Genomic DNA, 21614 nt, shown 5'->3' on the forward strand with positions numbered 1-21614 from the left:
TTAAACGTGATGGTCAAACAGATGTGTTCACACATGGTCTGATTATGTCAATGATTTTACCCCTAGCTTTTAGAGAGGATCAACATTTGCTATTGTTTGGTAAATAAAAGTAATACCATGTCCTTCCACATTCATCCACATTTACTGAATTTGCTGCCATTATTCTTCCATTGTGAGAACAGCTACAGTCAGAAAGTCTAACACATTTCATGGAGTTTTGATCTAGGAAGGGAGCATCAATAGGACATCTTGGATAACAACCTACATACAGATATAAAGCAGAATATTAGTTAAAAGGAATTTTTAGACATGCTAAAATATGGTAAAACAAAAACACATAAACATGTAATCTACAGGTAATATGTGATAACAAATTTAGTAAAAAAATGTAATTCACATAAAATTTAAAAAAATGTTTTCACTTCTTAGTTAACCACTTGGGTTCTATTCTAGTCTCTGTACACCCCTTAACTACCAAGCCGTTTCTGTTTTGTGATTGTTTGATTGACAATTACTCGGTCACGTAACACTGTGCTCAAATGAATTGTATATCTTTTTATATAGATAGAGCTTTCTTTTGGTAGTGTTTAATAAGCAAATGTTTTTTGATTTTTTTTTTACAATATAAAAAAAAATGTATCCCTTACTTTCAAATAGAAATACCAGGACAGTACACACACCCCTAAAATGCTGAAGGTTTAAAAAAAAAGTTCCCACATTCAAAAAAATAGTTTTTAATTAAATCTGCTGCTGCCTCTTCTTCAATGATTAAATCTTGTTACATAAGATCATCTTTTCTTCTCTTCCTCTATTTTGAGAAGAAGGGAAAGGCTTTCAAATGCAAACAGAAGTAGTGTTTCCATTTGTGATCAAGGAGATTGACTATCAAAGTGATCACAAGACACTGATCCATTATGATTGGTTCAGTGCATTTTGCCTATGATCTGGTCTAATGAGAATGCAGTAATAGGTGCTGTGTGCGCTGGGCACACAAATGTAAACACAGTGCCATTTTAAATGGCGCTCAAGATCTCCATGGCCACTATTCGGGCATTTTAAAACATACAGCAGTAGTTATTTGGTTAAACGAGACCCTGACCATGTAGCAGAGTGAGGGATGAATGTGTATTTCTTCTCATGTGTGTTGCATCACAGCAATATACAAATGCAAAAATGTTGACTACAAACCAGTATGCTGAATACAAGCATATGATTAAAAAGTAAACAAAGTCATGGTTATTAAGAGCTTAAAGTAATTTTGTCACCATGTTAAAATATATAAATAAAACATTTCCTGAAATAGAATAATGTTTATATTCATAGATGAAGTTCTGATTCACCACCACCATGGATTGCAATGGAATTCTGCCATTCTGAAATTTACTGACCTGGCAAAATTTATGCCTGAATTTGCCTGGACAATTATTTTCTAAACTGTAATGTATTGCTTATTACAGTATAAGCCTCTCACTATTAAACATTAATCCATAATGGAGTATATTGGAGTTGAGACACAAGTTGGAATCAAACTTTTCAGCCCATTTAACAGGTTTTTCTTCCATTACTATACAGTAATACCTTGAATTACGAGCAATATTCGTTCCAGAAGAATGCTTGTAATCCAAAGCACTTGTATATCAAAGCGAGTTTCCCCATAGGAAATAATGGTAATTCAGATAATCTGTTCCACAGCCACTGCTTGTCTATGCAGTACCGCATGTGGCCAGAGGGGTGCCGGGGATGCTCGGAGACCATTCGGAGATGCTCAGAGACACTCAGGAACCGAGTGACTTTGATTGTCACCGACGCCCCCCATCTCTGACCAAATGGGATACTGCACACCCCAGCAGCTTGAATCCTGCTCGTATTGCAAGACAACGCTCTTGCAATAGAGAAAGCAGTGAAAGCAGTGAACTCTGATATAAGGTGGTCTCTGGTCACCAGAGTCACCCTCCACATCAGAGTTCCCCCTTAAATCATGATCTGCAGTGTTCCCCTTTACATAAGAGTTCCCTTTCACTGTAAGGGGGAATCCTACAGACTCTGATGTAAGAGGAAAATCTGAGCAGGCTGGATTATAGTAACCTAACCTTCATGTCAATGAAGACATTTGTAAAACTGTAATTTTAGGTACTTTTTTTGCAGTGCCAGTAAAAAAAATGTGGTTCTGCCAGTAAATTTCATGATTTTTGTCAGTAAATTCTCGTGCACGATTGTGTAGACAGGGCCCCAGTGCACTGGATTGCCCGGGGGCCTATAATGCTCTTAAGATGCCACTGTAAGGGGGAACCCCAAATCTTTTTTCTGTGAGGCCCCTAATTAACATCTATGCCAGATACTTATTGAGGATTACCAGCAACAATGTACTTGTATGAGAAAGTATCCTGTTCTATTTGTACTGCTTCCTTTATGAGAAATCCCTGCTGTTCCTGCTAGTCCCCTTGTTTTCCTATTAAAAACAGAATTCTCTAGCCATGCTGGGAATTCAGTGTACTCTCCTCCAATGATCAGACTTGTCCTGACATGTCCCCACTACACAACCATTCATATGGAAGCTCAGTGTGCTGCTGCTTTTTCTCCCTGGCTCTTATGCAGCTGAGAACAAAAGGGAATGTGATCACTTATAAAAAAAGGGTATTTATAATGCTTTTTTTATATCTATACAGAAATATTTTGCCTTTCATTTCTATTTTAAAGTGGAGTTCCACCCATTTTTTTATGTTTGTCTGTGCTGCATGCTCTAATCTCATAGTGTTCAGAATAGACAATTTTTATTTAATTTAATGCTTGTAAATACCTTTATTTTGTAGTCCTTCATTACTTCCTCCTCCTTATTTGCCTAGGCTATTTGCAAGGGTTTCTGGGATAGGCATCATGTTTCCCAGTAGTCCTTGCAAACCTGACTGAAACCTATTACATTGCTTGTGCACTGAGCATGTGCGAGATATGCAAAGCTGAAATCCAGGAAGTCATACAGACTGGCTTCATGATGTCCACACTTAAGATGGCCATGGTCTATTTCTAGATTATAAACTATCTAAATGCTGTAACAACCTAAAAAAACGGACCTTAGTTTACAGACTAAATTTACTAGAATACATTAAGCTTGTGTATTACAGGGGTATTTATATTTAAAAAGTGAAATTGTGGGTGGAACTCCCCTTTAAACTGAATGGGTTGTTTTACAAGGTTATTGTTTACAATCAGCAGCCATGCCATTAAAGTGGTTGTAAACCTATTTTTTTACTTCTACCTATAGGTAAGCCTAGAATATGGCTTACCAATAGGTAGTGGAAATATCTCCTAAACGTGCACCGTTTAGGAGATGTTTCACTTGTAGTCTGCCGATATCACAAACGGCGCATATGCTTGGAAAAAACAAAACTATGTGTCGTTTCTTCCCTAGCGTGTGCAGAGCGACATCATCGCGGCTCCAGCCAATCACAGTGCCGGAGACGGGATACCCGGAAATAACCTCTGAGAGAGATGTCTGTGGCCGGAGGGGGAGATGAGGACGGCTTCTTTGGCTTCGATCTAAGGTAATAATTCATAATGAGCTAGTATGCTAGTCATACTAGCTCAGTATGCCTTTGCCTTGCAGGGGTTTTTTTGTTTGTTTTTTAAGAGGGTTTACATCCTCTTTAAAGACAGGGACCACGAAGCAGAGTGGATAACTGGTCTTTGAGACAGAAGATTCAGTTGATCTAAACAAGCCCATGGAGTGTCTGCCAGCAGTTTAATCGGATCAGAGTACCATATCCACCTGGGCCAGTTTGGAGCTATGTATAACTGGAATGCCCCTCATCACAATACTGCAGAGTAGATGAGGAAAGAGTTTCAAAGGAGTAAAAGCACTAATTGGGTTGTACTGATCCCACAGAAGCACCAGAGCATTGACTGCTTAGACCAGTGGTCTCTGTACTTGTCCTGTTTTTTTTTATTGAACCTGAAGATCAGAAAGAACACATCCAGTGACATACAGTATCTCCTGAAAAACTTTCAGATACAAGGACCGTTCTGCTGGATATGGGCTGTAATGTTAAGATCTGTTCAGGACCAAGGGCCAGATTCACAAGAGAGATACGACAACGTATCTCCTGATACGCCATCGTATCTCTGTTTTAGGGGCTTCCTAACTATGCGACTGATTCATAGAATCAGTTACGCATAGTTTGCCCTAAGATCCGACAGGTGTAATTGAATTACACTGTCGGATCTTAGGATGCAATACCTCGGCCGCCACTGGGGGGAGTTTGCGTCGTAAACCAGCGTCGGGTATGCAAATTAGTACTTACGGCGATCCACGACGGTTTTTTGCGTTCGCTACGTCGCTGCTAGTCTAGTTTCCCGTCGCAAAGTTAGTCGTCGTTTTAGCTGCCCTAACTTTAAACAGCCCATGTTAAAGTATGGCCGTCGTTCCCGTGTCGAAATTCAAAATTTTTTTTTTCTTGCGTTAGACGTCCGGGAATACGAAAGTACGCTACGCACATCCCTGTTCGAAAAAATGACGCCACTTCGCGCAAAGCACGGTGGGAAATTCAAAAGTGAGCATGCGCAGTAGGTCCGGCGCGCCTAATTTAAATGGCACACGCCCCTTTGAATTACGCGGGCTTACGCCGGAGGCTGCCGGCGTAGGTTTTCATTGCAAGTGCTTTGTGAATCAGGCACTTGCGATGAAAACTTGCGGCGGTGTAACGTATCTACGGTACGTTACGCCGCTGCACTTCTACGTGAATCTGGCCCAGAATTCTTTTCATCTCTCTTGCCATGGCAAGACTTCCCCTTACCTTCCTCATGGCCGACATATGCCACTGCTGTGGCATTATTCAACTGGATCTGGGTCAGCTGGCCATCTGGTTGGGAGTTCCAGTATTATATGGACAACCAAATCACCCAGACATCCAGAAATGTTGATCAGGAGATAGGATTCCTCCACTGTAAATGACCACTTCACAGCCTATAGTTTAGGATTCCTCCCCAGCCCTTCAGGCTGCCATCTGTTAGGAACTTCCAATACATGGGAAGGAAGGATTTTCCTAATTTCAGAGCTGGATTCTTGAGCAACTGAACTGATTTGTCCCACAATGACAGAATGTTGGGGTGAATATGACATGCAGGCATGTGGCCTGATATAGTTTGAGGGGCATTAAGGCCATATTCTCAGATTAAAGGTCTGACATAGATTTTTAGGGGGAACCTGTCAAAAAAATGTTTTATTATTATATAGAATCCCCATCAAATCTATACCAGCCCCAACTGGATAGTGCAAAAGCTGGCAGAGCTCTGCATAGAAACAAAACAGCTTCCAGTTTTTTTTTGTCAAAGCTTAATTGAACAAACTGAAGTTAGAATCAGATTGGCTATTCAAATTGCCCCGAAGTCACCAAAAGTAGTACAGGAACTACTTTTGGGAATCGATGCAAAGTCGGTGTCGTACCGATTGGGACGGTGCCATTGCCGGCAATACCCTCAGATTTGGCATGCGATTTGACATGTCAAATCCCATGCCAAATCAACCCAATGTGAAAGTGGGCTAAAGCTGGAGAGTGCAAAATCAGTCTCATCTCTGCATAGAAACCAATCATCTTCTAAACTCAGCTTGTTCAATCAAGCTTTGGCAATAAAACCTGGAAGCTGATTGGTTTCTATGCAGAAGTGAGCCTGATTTTGCACTCCCTAGTTTTAGTAAATCAACCCCACTGTGCACCAGTAATACTTCTGTAACCAGTTTGTGCAATTGACAACAGATTTAGAGGGCTACAATAATAACAAAAACAATCTGGTCACATTTAGTAGACATGTGCATTGCCGAAAAATTCAGAAATTCCGAATTTCGAATTTCCGAAATTCAAAAAATTCAGAATTCGGAAATTTGAAAATTCTGAAAGTCAACTTTCCTATTTTGCAATTTTAGATTTTAGAATTTTAGTTTTTCGAATCTCGAATTTTCCAAATTTCGAATCTCGAATTTTCCAAATTTCGAATCTCGAATTTTCCAAATTTCGAATCTCGAATTTTCCAAATTTCGAATCTCGAATTTTCCAAATTCTGAATTTTGAGAATTTCCGAAGTTCCGGAAATTCGGAGATTCGAAATTTCGGAAATTTGAAATTTTCGGAAATTCGAAATTTCGGAAATTTGAAATTTTCGGAAATTCGAAATTCCGGAAATTGAAAAATTTGGAAATTTCAGAATTAACTAATTTGTCAAAATTTGTTAAAAACCAGATTCGGAACTAATCGAATTGCACATGTCTAACATTTAGTTGTATAGAAGTGGTGCCAGGTAGAACCAATAAAAACAACTGCCTACAACCTAATTTAGCCCTGATTAAAGGGTATACAATTTTTTTAACAATATGGTATATGGTTAAAGCTAATAGATGTTATTGATTCAAACACACTAAACATATTTTTCCTTCTCAACATTTTTTTTTTTCTACTTGTTTTTTATTTCTTATTCTTACCTTCTAGCAAAGCTGAGTAGCTTCTAAAAAGTTCTTGATTCCCGCATATTTGCACCTCTGCTGATCCACAAGGCTCATAATGCCAAGTATTTTCTCCATATATATTATAAAAATCACAGTACATAGCTACATGAAAAAGATAAATGATTTCAAATTGCTGAACAAGAAAAATAAACAACATTTTAGATTCTTTACTTATAAATAAACAACAGTCAAAGTGAACAGTCTCTATTCCATAGTCAATTAATTACATTTCATTTTACTTTATATTGGGACAGGGGTTGACTGACCAATCGGCACTCAGGCACCGCCTGAGGGCCCGTTCTGTTAGGGGGCCCGTGAGAGGCTCCGCAACACAAATCTAGTAGGGGATTCAGGATGGAAGCGGCTGTAATAAAACCTCCCGCAGAGCGCTGCCCCCCGCTGGTCCCTCCTTCCCTCCCATCACCCCTTGTACTGTACATGACATCACCTGGGACGGAAGAGAAGAGAGGAGTGGCATTGCAAGCGGTATTGCAGGCGTCGGGTGAGGAGCCGTTTTATTTATTGGAGTACCATGGCCGCCATGTAACTCTCACAGTCCTTTCCCCCGCATGGTGTCCTCCACCCACCCACAATGTCCCCCTGTGCCTTCCACCACCCCACAGTGTCCCCCTCCCTGTGCCCTCCACCCCCCCACGGTGTCCCCTGTGCCCTCCACCCCCCACAATGTCCCCCTGTTGCCTTCCACCCCCACACCATGTCCCTGTGTGCCCTCCATACCCACAGTGTCCCCCTGTGTCCCCTCCCCACACAGTATCCCCCTGTGCCCTCCACCCCCCCACCATGTCTCCCTGTGCCCTCCACCCACCTACAGTGTCCCACTGTGCCCTCCACCCCCCCACAGAGTCCCCCTGTGCCCACAGTGTCCCCCTGTGCACTCCAACCCCCCACAGTGTCCCCCTGTGCCCCCCACAGTGTCTCCCTTTGCCCTCCACCCCCCACCTTTTCCCCCTGTGCCCTCCACCCACGGTGTCCCCCTGTGCCCTCCACCCCCCCACAGTGTCCCCCTGTGCCCTCCTCCATGGTGTCCCATTGTGCCCCCCACAGTGTCCCCCTTTGCCCTCCATCCACACCCCACAGTGTCTCCCTGTGCCCTCCACCCCCCCACAGTGTCTCCCTGTGGTGTGCCCTACAACCTCCCATGGTGTCCCCCTGTGCCTTTCTCCCCCCACGGTGTCCCCCTGTGAATTCCCCCCCCATGATGTCCCCCTGTGCCCTCCACCCCCATGGTGTCCTCCACCTCCCACAGTGTCACCCTGTGTTTTTCCCCCCTTATGGCGGCCCTGAGAGACACTGTGCCAAGTCTGGAGGATCCAGTGCTCTGCTGTGTGCCCTGTGTTTTGGTTTGTGCACTGCTATTTGCCCTACTGCATGCCCCATGGCCTGTGAGGTGCCCCATGCCCTGTGATGTGCCCCGCTGTGTAACCCTTTAATGTGCCTTACTGTGTGCTCCTGTGCCCTGTGTTGTACCCTGCTATGTGCCCCATGCCCTGCTGTGTACCACCTGATGTGCTCCACTGCGTGCCTTGTGATGTGCTCTATTGTGTGCCCCATGCCCTGTGATGTGCTGTGTACACCCTGATGTTCCCTACTGGGTGCCCATGCCCTGTGATGTGTGCCTCATGCCCTGTGATGTGCCCTGCCATGTACCGCCAAATGTGCCCTGTTCCTAATGATGTGCCATGTGCTCTTCTGTGTGCCCTACTATGTGCCACATGCCCTGTGATGTGTGGCATGCCATGCTGTGTACCTCCTGATGTGCCCTGTGATGTGCCCCCCTGTGTACCTCATGATGTGCCTACTGTGTGCCCCATGCCCTGCTGTGTACCCCCTCATGTGCCCTGTACCCCCTGTGATGCACCATGCTGTGCTCAATAATATGCTGTAATACTGCTGTGTTCATAATAATATATAAAAAACAGGGTGCAATCAGCGCAAATATATAGATCAAAAAATGATGATATTAAAAGTGTATTTATGTGATACAGACCCCCAGGGTTCAGATCACTGGTAATGCCAGCTGAACACTAAGGGAAATTCGCAAAAATCCTAAGCAAGTAAAAAATAAAATAGAAAAAGTGCAGCGCAAAACTCAAATATATAAATGATACTGGTATACTCAAACACCAATACCATAAGTCTGAATATGAATATGCAGAAAAAATGGAAAAAAAAAAAAATATTAAATACAATTCAAACAAACAGTCCAAAAGTCCATAAGTGTCAGAAGATGAGTGAATTAAACGAAAATAAATCTCCACCACGTGACAATCCACCAAAATTTTGAAGTGATCCCTCCACCGTTGTAGATGGCTACTCTCACCTTCATATATGGACCACTGAGTTAACAGATGGTCAATAAAGCAAATCAAATAGGCAGGTCATGAACAGGAACCAGGCTGATGTATTAGATCCTCATAAGACAACCAAACCGCAAAGGACAGGTGCATGTAAAGAGATAATCACAGACTAAGTGCTCACTGTTGCAATGTGTGGATTTATTCTTTAAAAGAAGCAAAAGAAGCAAAAGTCAGGCTACTCACATTTGGCCAGACAAAAAACGGCATGAAGTAACAATCTTTAGGAATGAACAGCAGATGAGCGACGTGATGTTTCAGGCTCCTAAACCACCGGACGTGTTACGTCATATCAACTTCCTCAGCGGGGCCCCGCCCCGCTGAGGAAGTTGATATAACGTAACACGTCCGGTTGAGGAAGTTGATATAACCGCCCCGCTGAGGAAGTTGATATAACGTAACACGTCCGGTGGTTTAGGAGCCTGAAACATCACGTCGCTCATCTGCTGTTCATTCCTAAAGATTGTTACTTCATGCCGTTTTTTGTCTGGCCAAATGTGAGTAGCCTGACTTTTGCTTCTTTTAAAGAATAAATCCACACATTGCAACAGTGAGCACTTAGTCTGTGATTATCTCTTTACATGCACCTGTCCTTTGCGGTTTGGTTGTCTTATGAGGATCTAATACATCAGCCTGGTTCCTGTTCATGACCTGCCTATTTGATTTGCTTTATTGACCATCTGTTAACTCAGTGGTCCATATATGAAGGTGAGAGTAGCCATCTACAACGGTGGAGGGATCACTTCAAAATTTTGGTGGATTGTCACGTGGTGGAGATTTATTTTCGTTTAATTCACTCATCTTCTGACACTTATGGACTTTTGGACTGTTTGTTTGAATTGTATTTAATTTTTAATATTTTTTTTTTTTCCATTTTTTCTGCATATTCATATTCAGACTTATGGTATTGGTGTTTGAGTATACCAGTATCATTTATATATTTGAGTTTTGCGCTGCACTATTTTATTTTTTACTGTGTTCATAATAAACCCTTCTGTGTGCCCGGTGATGTACCCTACTGTGTGTCCATTGCCTGGTGTGTACCCCCTGATGTGCCCTACTGTGTGCCCTGTGATGTGCTCAGTGCCCTCCTGTGTGCCCCATGATGTGCCCTCCTGTTTGCCCTGTGATGTGCCCTACCATGTGCCCCATGCCCTGTGTTTTGCCCTGCTGTGTACCCCTTGAAATGCCCTGTGCCCCTTGATGTGCCCTGCTGTGCGCCCCATGCCCTGTGATGTGCCCCATGCTTTGCTGTGTGCCATGTGATGTGCCTTACAGTGTGCCCCATGATTTATGTAGGTGGGGCTTTGTGTAGGTGTGGCTTGTGTGGTGGGACAAAGGGGGCCCCATGAGTTATCATTCCCCCTCTGTATTGAGACCCGTCTAGTTGGGTGGATAATTGTAGTGAGATTACCTGGAGACAAATATTTGGAGCTCATTATGAATGTGTGCACTAACACTAAATATTGGAAATAATTATTAATCAATTGACCTCTGGAAGGTGTCATGACCAGGCCATTTTTTGTGATACTGGCAACCGCACGGTCATTTTTTTATACTAGTAATGGTGGAGATCAGCCATATTGTGGAGGACAGTCTGACACTAACTGACACTTTGTGGGAACCAGTGACACTAATACAGTGATCAATAAGCACTGTCACTGTAATAATGACACTGTCTGGGAAGTGGTTAAACATCTAAGGTGATTAAAAAAGGTTGAAATGTGTGCCTAACCAGTGTTTGTGGTTAAAATGTGTGCTAATGTTACTAAGGGAAATGATGGGTTTTATTCCCTGCTCTGCAGGAAAAAAAATCCATTACTTTACCTCTGTCAGAATGGAGCTCCATTCTGTCTCTCTCCTTACCAATCAGCGGGTGCCAATGGATATCTATTGGCCAGCTTGTGCTGTTTTAAATCACAGCACAGCCGCAGGGCCAGCAGCGCGCAAGGGCCCCCCTACCCAGAAGTGGGGGATCATGTACTAGGTATGTGATCCAGCGCAGGAGAACCGCTCTGCTTCTGTGTAACTAAGTTATGCAGTCAGCAAGTGGTTAATAATTCTGAGACCTATTTATGCAACGTGGAGAAATGAAAACAGGGAAAAGAAAAGAGGCTGTAACAGTAAATTTTTCTTATAGTTAAAGTAGAACTATAGGCTTTATTGAGTATAGGTAGATCTATCCCTCCCACCACACCCCCCAGTGGCCACTGGGGGTACTCTGCCGCATTAGCGGCGTCCCTTGACCGGCTTCAGAGGCTCACAGGTTGCGTGCATTTGTGAGTGCCACCGCAGTGCCATGATGTCAGGAGGGTTGTCATGGAGCCGGTGGCTTCTCCTGGGATGCCAATGAGACCACATGACTTCCAGCCAACAGATGCTATGCATGGAGGTGGGTCTTGTTGGGGTAGTGCACACACCTGCGATTCAAGCTGGGACACATGTGTCTGTAATTTATACTATAACACATTGAGGGTTATTTACTAAAGGAAAATCCACTTTGCACTGAAAGTGCACCTGGAAGTGCAGTCACTGTAGATCTGAGGGGGACATGCAAGGAAAATAAAAAATAGCATTTTAGCTTGCACATAATTGGATGATAAAATCAGCAGAGCTTCCCCTCATTTCAGATATACTCCTCATATTTACAGCAACTGCACTTCCAAGTGCACTTTCAGTGCAAAGTGGATTTGCCTTTCGTAAATAACCCCCATACTCACACATTATATCTTTCTGTGGGAGGAATACTGTAGTTTGCAGCTCGCAGGACATTGATGGCTTTTTTTTAAACCCCCAATATACTTTATACAGTATATATATTTGTGTTTTATATATATTTAGTTGTTCTGTTCTGTTTGCAAGTGCTCCAACGTGATATTATTTCATAATTTAGATGTCCTCTTCTCCCTGAAGAAGATTGCAACTTGTATCATTGAATTGCGTTGGGATCCTTGCTAAGCGATAACATTAAGTGTGAGATCTCCATATATTGTTATTTGCTAGTAATTATGAATATCTTTGTTGGTCATATTTGGAGGTCATGCATACCAGAGCTTATGTTTTTTAAAGTGGCATTGATATTTAATGTCATTCTGTACCAATAAAAAGGCTTTTTATATCCATTTATGATTTAGTTTGAACTTTTTTGCTGCCTAAAAAACCTTAGGAACAAATTTTCTTGATTCTATTGGCAAAACTTTATTTATTAAATTTTTTTGGATAGAACAAAGTAGGGTTATAACCCCTGTCAGATTTTTTTTCACCATCTGTGTCCCATTGCAGAGATGTCCCTTCATTTCCTGTCCCATAGCCAACTAAGAAGTGAGAGGAATTCCCTGCAAATTAATGGAATTCCTTAGGGACCCCCTGGTCACAAGAACTATTGTCCCCTCCATTACTTTTCTGAGGATAGCCCAAAAACGTCTCTTAAGCCGCGTACACACGATCGGTTTGTCCATTGAAAACAGACCAATGGACTGTTTTCATCGGACAAACCGATCGTGTGTGGGCCCCATCAGTTTTTATTCCCATCGGTGTAAAAAAATAGAACATGTTTTAAATTTTTCCTATGGATAAAAAAAACGATTGAAAAATCCTATCGTCTGTATGGAACTCCATCGGTCAAAAATCCACGCATGCTCAGAATCAAGTCGACGCATGCTTGGAAGCATTGAACTTCTTGAACTTTTTTCGGCTCGTCGTAGTGTTCTGCGTTTTGCCACGATCGGATTTTTGACTGATGGTGTGTAGGCAAGACTGATGAAAGTCAGCTTCATTGGATATCCGACGAAAAAATCCATCGGATTAGATTCCATCAGATATCCGATCGCGTTTACAAGGCTTCAGTTTCAATTTCAATGATAATGATAAACGGGACAAATAGAGGGGGTGAATCTCACTAACAGGGCCACAGACACCTATACAAATTAACAAGCCTTCAAATCTCTCTCCGCTCTATCCAAAATTAATTAAAACAATTGCCTTTAGTTAGACTTTAAAGTGTAACTTGACTTTTCTTGAGGAAAAATATTAAAACAATCCCTTTTAGGTGATGAATGTATATTAAAAGGATTAGTGTTGCAGATTTCTTGCTCTGATGCTGTTGGTTTCACCATGGTGTCTACAAAGGGTTGCCTTCATTATAACCATCTTGGCAAACCTCAGCAATATCATGAGGAAATCTTTAGTGTCTGCATCCTATTAGAAGAGCAAAAGTCTGAAAGATTTGTTTACCAAAATTAATAAAAAAATATTGTGGGGGGATGCATTTCATGATTTTATAAAATCACAGCAGCTTCATTTCTAAATGGCTTGTATAGCAAATATATACTGTATTTGTTTCCCTATTCTTTAATGTAAGTGTAGTTGCACTCAGACCCCCTCCTAGCTGTCTGACATCCCATCCATCTTTGAAGGCCCTAGTGTGGGAAGGGTATGAAGTCTTTCTCCATCCAGTATCTCCTTCCCTGATTCCTTTTTGTTTTGTTTTTTTCTTTTTTCTTTGCATTTTTGATGCTCAAATATCAGGATGTTGGGAACAAGCAAGCCCCACTCCTTGATTTCCTCGAATCTTTGTAATAATACCTTTTGATGCAATTGATACATTTGTATATTTTTTTCTTTGCTTTTTTTAATCCTAGTAATGTAATGCATGTGTAATCTCATATAATGCCTAGTTCACACCTATGCATATAAATTTGCATATTCCAGGTGCATTTTGCGTTTTTCAATACACTTTTTTTGATCCATTGAAGTCTATGGAACCAAAGATCAGAAAAAGCCCTTTCCATAAAATGCACAGATTTGACCATAACCCATATGAAACCATATTAAATAGACTGTAGTGTGTTTCTGCAAAACTGAAAACACACTAAAAAATGCAAAGGTGTGAACCATGCCTAAGTGATCATTTGATACATCTGACATAACCTTGCTTACATCATTTAAAAAAATATTGTAAAAGAAAGTGTTTACCCTTTAACACTTACTGTACATGTCATACTAGCTAAAATGAATACTTACGACAAAGATCAGGGTTCCGCCAGTTAACGCATACGCCCTTTTCAAGGCAGGAACGTGCATACATTGCAACAGATGAACAAAAGCCAAGATATTTCCCCTCCATATCACACACACATGCTTCTTCAATACACTTTTCATAAAAAACTGTCGGATCAACCTAATTTTTTACAAAAGAAAAATACACTTTAAAATAAACCAGAAAGTGCACCTTAAAAATATGGAATGCGCATGACTATGGACAATAAATTAGTTAAAAATATTTATTAAGTAGTAAAAACCACTGACCTCTGTAGCTGCAGGCAACATTAAGTAATTCAACCTTAGAGTTCAGGGAAAATTATTTTTAATTTTCTATTATATTATATCCCCACTCTGTGCTTATGGTGCTCCCCTTTACCCCAAAATAATATAACGATATCCACTGGCGATAAGTAATACTAAACAGTATAAGCAGCTGTATTTAAAAAAAAAACTGTGTCAAATAGTATTGGTTAAGCTAATCTCATTTAAATACAGCACTTAGAAAATAAACTGTTATACATAATAGTGTGTATTGTGCTTATTTGCCCTACTTGAGAGAGCTGGGCAATAAATATCTGTGAATGTATGTCCATTAAAAGGTGGCAGGCTGCACTTGGTGATTATACATAGCTGGTTGGCAAGAAACACTAGTGAGGTTTTCTGGGGAGCTGATTACGAAAATCTCTTTATGAGCACATCGGGCCGGATCCAGAGACAACTTACGCCAACGTATCTGTTGATACGCCGCGTAAGTTCCAGTATGCGCCATCGTATCTATGCGCCGTATTCTTAGAACCAGATACGCCTGAATTCTGGCTCCATCCGACCGACGTAAGTCTCCTATGCTGGCGTACCTTGGGTGCATATTTTCGCTGGCCGCTAGGGGCGCTTCCGTTGATTTACGCGTTGAATATGTAAATGACCTAGATACGCCGATTCACGAAAGTACTTGCGCCCGTTGCAGTAAGCAATGCCGTTTACGTAAGGCGTACGTCTGCCGTAAGTTTATCCCTCATAAAGCAGGGGTAAGTCATGTTAAGGTATGGACGTCGGAAACGTCGGAACAGCCGTCGTATTTTACATTGTTTACGCAAGTCGTATGTGAATGGGGCTGGGCGTAAGTTAGGTTCACGTCGTACGCATTGAGCCGTCGTATCTTAGGGAGTATTTGCGACGTGATTCTGAGCATGCGCCGTTCGTACGGCCATGCATTTACATGGGGTCACGATTAATTTTCTAATACAACATGCCCACTACCTGCCTACTTTGAATTATGCGGGCTTACGCAGACCTATTTACGTTACGCTGGCGTAAATATGGGAGCAAGTGCTTTGTGAATACTCAGCTTGCCTCTCAGAGTTACGTTGGTGTAACGCATATGAGATGCGCTACGCCCGCACAAAAATACGCCGCTGTCTCTGAATCTGGCCCATTGTTTATAAGACACTGGGCTAGATTCAGGTAGCATTTACGGCGGCGTATCTCCAGATACGCCGCCATAATTTCAAATCTGCGCTGGCGTATCTTTACGCCGATTCTCCAAGGCATATACGTCGAAAAAATAGGCTTCCTCCGCCGACGTAATTTGAATGCGGTGGCGTATAATTGTGTGCATTCTTACGTTGGCCGCTAGGGGTGCTTCCGTTGTTTTCGGCGTAGAGTATGCAAATTACCTAGTTACGCCGATTCACAAACGTACCTGCGCCCGGCGGTAGTTTTTTACTTCGTTTGCGTAAGGCTTTTTCGGCGTAACGTTGTTCCTGCTTCTATGAGGCGCACGCAATGTTAAGTATGGATGTCGTTCCTGCTTCGATGTTTGAATTTTTCACGTCGTTTGCGTAAGTCGTTCGCGAATAGGGTTGGACGTAATTTACATTCACGTCGCAACCAATACGTCGTTGCGCCGTACTTGGGAGCAATGCACACTGGTATATGTACACGAACGGCGCATGCGCCGTCCGTACAAAACGCCAAACACGGCAGGTCATCATAGATTTACATAAAACACACCCCCCTTCCACATTTGAATTACGCGCGCTTACGCCGGCCCCATTTACGCTACGCCGGCGCAACTTACGGAGCAAGTGCTTTGTGAATTCTGCACTTGCTCCTGTAAGTTGCGTCGGCATAGCATAAATACGATACGCTGCACCGCCATAACTATGTGCGCCCCTACCTGAATCTAGCCCACTGTTTATTTTGTCTACAACCTTTCACATTCAGGCCGCCCGTCCATTAGCGGTAAAGTGCCGTTCATTTTAGCGGCACTTTAATGCCATTTAAGCAGTGCTTTTCAGACGCTAAAAAACGCATATGTTGCGGCGATTCTGAAGTGTTTTTCAGTTGCTTAGGAAGCACTGCCCATTCATTGCAATGGGCAGGGGCATTTTGTATACAATGCTCCCAAATCACCCCAAAGATGTTGCCCCAGTGTAAAAGCATTAAAGCTTTCACATTCGGGCGGCATGGGAGGCAATTTTTAGGCGCTGTACAGGAACTATTTCTAGCGCTAAAATGCCTGAAGCCTCAGTGTGAAAGGGGTCTAAGGGATTCAGTGGAGTAGATGTCTGTTTGTGTTAAAGTTTGCGATTAGGTCCCATTCACACCTGAAATTTTTGTAGCTAAAAGCTCAAACATACTCAGCAAGCAAAAACACATTGTATGCAATAGCCTCTCTTCACATTTAAGCATCCTGTCACTTGTTGCTGGTTCAACTATTTTTCAGGCAGAATTTAGCTTTAATTGGTGGCCGACCAGCCGCCGCAGTTTAACTGCAACAGAATGGCACGGCAAGGTGAAGCGACCTTACCTTTTGGCCACTAGTAGTGCGCCAGCGCCGCCGGAGGCACACGCACTTGCCCACGGCTCGCCACCGAAGCCGATGGGAGTGCCAAGCGGGCGCGATGACCGCCGGCCACCCACGATCGCTCATGACAGAGTGAGAACCAGGATCTGTGAGTGTAAACACACAGATCCTGGTTCTTTCAGGGGAGAGGAGACTGATCATGTGTTCATACAATGTATGAACACCGATCTCTCTTTTCCCCTAGTCATCCCTCCTACAGTTAGAACACAGTGAGGGAACACAGTGAACCCCTTGATCGTCCCTTAAACCCTGTACACACGATTGGTTTGTCCGATGAAAACAGACCGATGGACTGTTTTCATCGGACAAACCGATCGTGTGTGGGCCCCATCGCTTTGTTTTCCATTGGTGAAAAAAATAGAACATGTTTTGAATTTTTCCTATGGATCTTCACCGCCTAGGAAAAACTTTCCATCCCCGGCTCTAGTGTGACAAACGGCAGGGAGCATTGCTGTGGGAGTGCGGGCGGGTGCAGAGAATCCGGCTGAACAGAAGAACATTGCTGTGTTACATCTAAATAGCTATAGTCACTTCACAGTTCACAGAATCTTTTACTTGCTGAGGTCTGCCTGCTACGATGTCCTTCCTGCTCATCTGATCTCCACCTGCTCTCCGCCCCTTCTCAGCCCTGCTCTCCGCCCCTCTAAGCAATTACAATGATCTCCGCTGTCTCCCCACTCCTTCTCAGCCCCCGCTCTCCACCCCCTCTCTGAACCCGCTCTCCGCCCCCTCTCGTTAAAAAGTATCGGCAGAAGCATCGGGAGCATTTGCGCGAGTACAAGTACTCGTGCAAATGCTCAGTATCGGTCCCGATACCGATACTAGTATCGGTATCGGGACAACCCTAGTGTTAACCCCTTCACAGTCAGTGACATTTATACAGTAATCAGTGTATTTTTATAGCACTAATCACTGTATAATTGTCAATGGTCCCATAAATTTGTCAGGAGTGTACTTCTCTGATAATATGCCATTGTTACATGTAAACGACAGTGAACGATATTTCAGTGTATGTACACTATGTTTCTTTTTTTTTTGTTCCTTCAGTACTCATTCAATAAAAACTTTATGAAAAAAAATCACAGATCACTGCCATTACTAGTAAAAAAATAATAATAATTAAAATGGCATAAATCTATCCCCTATTTTGTAGACGCTATAACATTTGCGAAAAAACCAATCAATATACGCTTATTGCGATTTCATTTATCAAAAATATGTAGAACATTACATACCTGCCTAAACTAACGAGAACATAAAAAAAAAAAATGGGGATATTTATTATAGCAAAAAGTACAAGATATTGTTTTTTTTTTTTATTTACTTTGTTTGTAAAAATTTTAGAGATGATCAATTACCACCAAAAGAAAGCTCTATTTGTGGGGAAAAAAGGATGTCAATTTTGTTTGGTAACAACATCGCATGACCACACAATTGTCAGTTAAAGCAACGCGGTGCCGTATCACAAAAAATGGGCTGGTCATTGAGCAGCCAAATCTTCTGGGGCTGAAGTGGTTAAATGGAACATTTGAAAACACTTGATTCAAGATTTTTTTGTGGCCTATAATAACTGATCTCCTCCGCCTAGTGATGCCCCTTGGCTAAAAAAAAAAAAAAAAAGCCTAAAACTTGGATACACAGGTAAAACTCCTGTAATACTCTTCTAAAAATGCCTGTATACACTTGCAAAAATGCTTAGGAAAGCTCAAATAAAATCAATGCCGATCCTGACCTCCCTGGGGCCCTAAGCAAAATGACATGTCTCATTAAAGTTGAGAAGCACGGGGGGGGGGGGGGCGCTGCCGACAGTGACATGTCACATTAAAGATTAAAGCAGGGGGAGGGGGTGTTCTGCTGTCGGAAATGACATCTTACATTAAAGTGAAGAGCGGGGGGTGCTGACTTCTTACCTCTTCTCCCATGCAGTCAGCGAGTTGAGAAGAGGGATGAGGGGCCTCTAGTAATTTGGGGGCCCTCTGCAGCTTTGCGGGGCCCTAAGCGGCTTGCATAGTGAGCCTATAGGGCAGATCGGCCCTGAATAAAATGTATGCAGAGAAGAAAAAAACCTGACCAGAATCACTTTGACTCCTTTTGAGAGGAGCTTTTGGGCAGAGAAAAATGATTGACATGCATAAATGCACCTAAACACACATAAACATGGGGCCTGATTCCCAAAAGAGATACGCAGGCGTAACTGCTGTTCAGTCTGTGCCTAACTTTGGAAACGATCCTCAAAAGGCTTTTTCCAAAGTTAGGCAGAAAATCTGACATGTGTAAGACACTTACACGGTCAGATCTTAGGATGCAGTACCGCATCCGCCGCTGGGGGCATTTCTCATTGAAATGCAGCTTTGAGTATGCAAATGAGGACTTAAGCAGATCCACAACGCTTTTCATCATTGTGATTTCTGCGCAAGTTCCGATTTGCTTGCGCAAAACTAGGGCTGGTTTTACAATGTGGAAAATTAGTCACACCTTGTAAAGGCCCATTCAAGCGACGGCATTTGGTATGCATTCCTGAGGGAGAACTCCACGACAATTTGTAAATTCAAAACCGGCATGGGTTCCCCCCCCAGGAGCATACCAGGCCCTTAGGTCTGGTATGGGTTGTAAGGAGACCCCCCTATGCCGAAAATTCGACGTAGGGGGTCCCCCTACAATCCATATCAGACCCGTATCCAAAGCACGCTACCCGGCCGGTCAGGAAAGGGAGTGGGGACGAGCGAGCACCCCCCCCCCTCCTGAGCCGCATGCCCTCAACATGGGGGGGTTGGGTGCTCTGGGGCAGGGGGGCGCACTGCGGGCCCCCCCACCCCAGAGCACCCTGTCCCCATGTTGATGAGGACAGGACCTCTTCCCGACAACCCTTGCCGTTGGTTGTCGGGGTCTGCGGGCGGGGGCTTATTGGAATCTGGGAGTCCCCTCAAATAAGGGGGCCCCCAGATACCGGCCCCCCACCCTAAGTGAATGGATATGGGGTACATCGTACCCCTACCCATTCACCTGGAGGCAAAAAGTTAAAGTTATTAAACACACAACACAAGGGTTTTTAAAATAATTTATCAGTCTGCTCCGGAGGCCCCCCCTGTCTTCTTTATTTGCTCTAATACATGGGGGGGCTTCTTCTTCCGCTCTCCGGGGGTCTTCTCCGCTCTCCGGGGGGGGGCTTCTTCTTCCGCTCTCCGGGGGGGGGGCTTCTCCGCTCTCCGGGGGTCTTCTTCTATCTTCGCCGCTCTCCGCTGTTGACTCGGCGAACCCCGGTTCTTCTGCAGCTGTCCGGTGCCTTCTTCTTCAGCGCTGGCTGCCTGCTATCTTCGTGCGTTAGCTCAATTACTAACAGGCAGCCAGCGCGGTCTTCTGTGACGTCACCTTCTTCTCTTCTGTTCTTCTCCCTTCTTCCGATGTTGACTCGTCGCCTCTTGTCACTGCAATGATGGATTTTGATTTAAAGAAGGAAGGGAAATAATGAGGGGCAAAAAGGAGAAAAAGAAAGAAAAAGGGGGAGAGAAAAGAGGGAAAAAAGAAGGGAAATAAGAAAGAAAAAGAGGGGAGGGGGGGGGGGGGAAAGGGGGGAGGAAAAAGAAAAATGAAAAAATGGGAGGAGACGTAAGGAAAGCACTCACATGGGCCACATCTGTAAAGTATTAGAGAAAAGAAACAATATCTAACGAGTGGACATTGATGGTCAGACTTTAAGGCCAAGGAAGTAGTTTAAAAAAGTTTTAATTGATAGCATATAAATACAAAAGCAAATACAGAAATAATACAAAAAATTGTTATAATTATTAGCCACTGTATATTCCTCAGAAGTCGCCAACGCACGTTTCGCCGTGGGGCTTCTTCAGGACGAAGACGAGGAATGCATGTTTAGCAGAAAAACAGATTTGTGTATGACATATGGTCCTCAGTGGAAGTATCCATAGGGCATATATGATGCATAGTAAACGACAGCATTCGTCGAAAGTGCAGTTTTGGCAGGAGTTTTCAAGCATAACACCAGGAATCTTTGGTGGGCCAATAGAGGTCAGAAGCAAAGGGTCCGTGGGTTGCAGGGCTAGAAAATCCCCAACAAGCTGCACAGCTCACAAAAGACTAATTGAAATGGTCTCAGGCTTGCTGGGACAACAGATAGTAGTCAGCATGTACAACATGTGAATCCAAATGTTCAGACCGGTAATGCCGCTGGTGAACATACACATAGAGCAGCGTAGTTAACGGGTATCTGTGTCCCAGGGTGTACACGAGGCAACACGATCGTGTTGCCTCGTGTACACCCTGGGACACAGATACCCGTTAACTACGCTGCTCTATGTGTATGTTCACCAGCGGCATTACCGGTCTGAACATTTGGATTCACATGTTGTACATGCTGACTACTATCTGTTGTCCCAGCAAGCCTGAGACCATTTCAATTAGTCTTTTGTGAGCTGTGCAGCTTGTTGGGGATTTTCTAGCCCTGCAACCCACGGACCCTTTGCTTCTGACCTCTATTGGCCCACCAAAGATTCCTGGTGTTACGCTTGAAAACTCCTGCCAAAACTGCACTTTCGACTAATGCTGTCGTTTACTATGCATCATATATGCCCTATGGATACTTCCACTGAGGACCATATGTCATACACAAATCTGTTTTTCTGCTAAACATGCATTCCTCGTCTTCGTCCTGAAGAAGCCCCACGGCGAAACGTGCGTTGGCGACTTCTGAGGAATATACAGTGGCTAATAATTATAACAATTTTTTGTATTATTTCTGTATTTGCTTTTGTATTTATATGCTATCAATTAAAACTTTTTTAAACTACTTCCTTGGCCTTAAAGTCTGACCATCAATGTCCACTCG

General features: G+C 43.2%; 1 protein-coding gene across 50 annotated transcripts in view; it reads right to left on the reverse strand.

Annotated features, from left to right (window-relative positions):
- Nucleotides 1-21614, reverse strand: part of LOC120931788 (mucin-19-like) — a 584870-nt gene that overhangs the window by 307164 nt on the left and 256092 nt on the right. For all 50 annotated transcript variants that reach the window (XM_040343605.1, XM_040343590.1, XM_040343599.1 and 47 more), the window contains 3 exons: nt 13888-14044; nt 6467-6592; nt 117-261 (listed from right to left, as the gene is read on the reverse strand). In XM_040343605.1, coding sequence (XP_040199539.1) covers nt 117-261; nt 6467-6592; nt 13888-14044 — 428 coding nt within the window. The remainder of the gene's footprint in view (nt 1-116; nt 262-6466; nt 6593-13887; nt 14045-21614) is intronic.

Source organism: Rana temporaria, chromosome 3 (genome assembly GCF_905171775.1).
Source record: "Rana temporaria chromosome 3, aRanTem1.1, whole genome shotgun sequence".
Taxonomy (NCBI): Eukaryota; Metazoa; Chordata; class Amphibia; order Anura; family Ranidae; genus Rana; species Rana temporaria.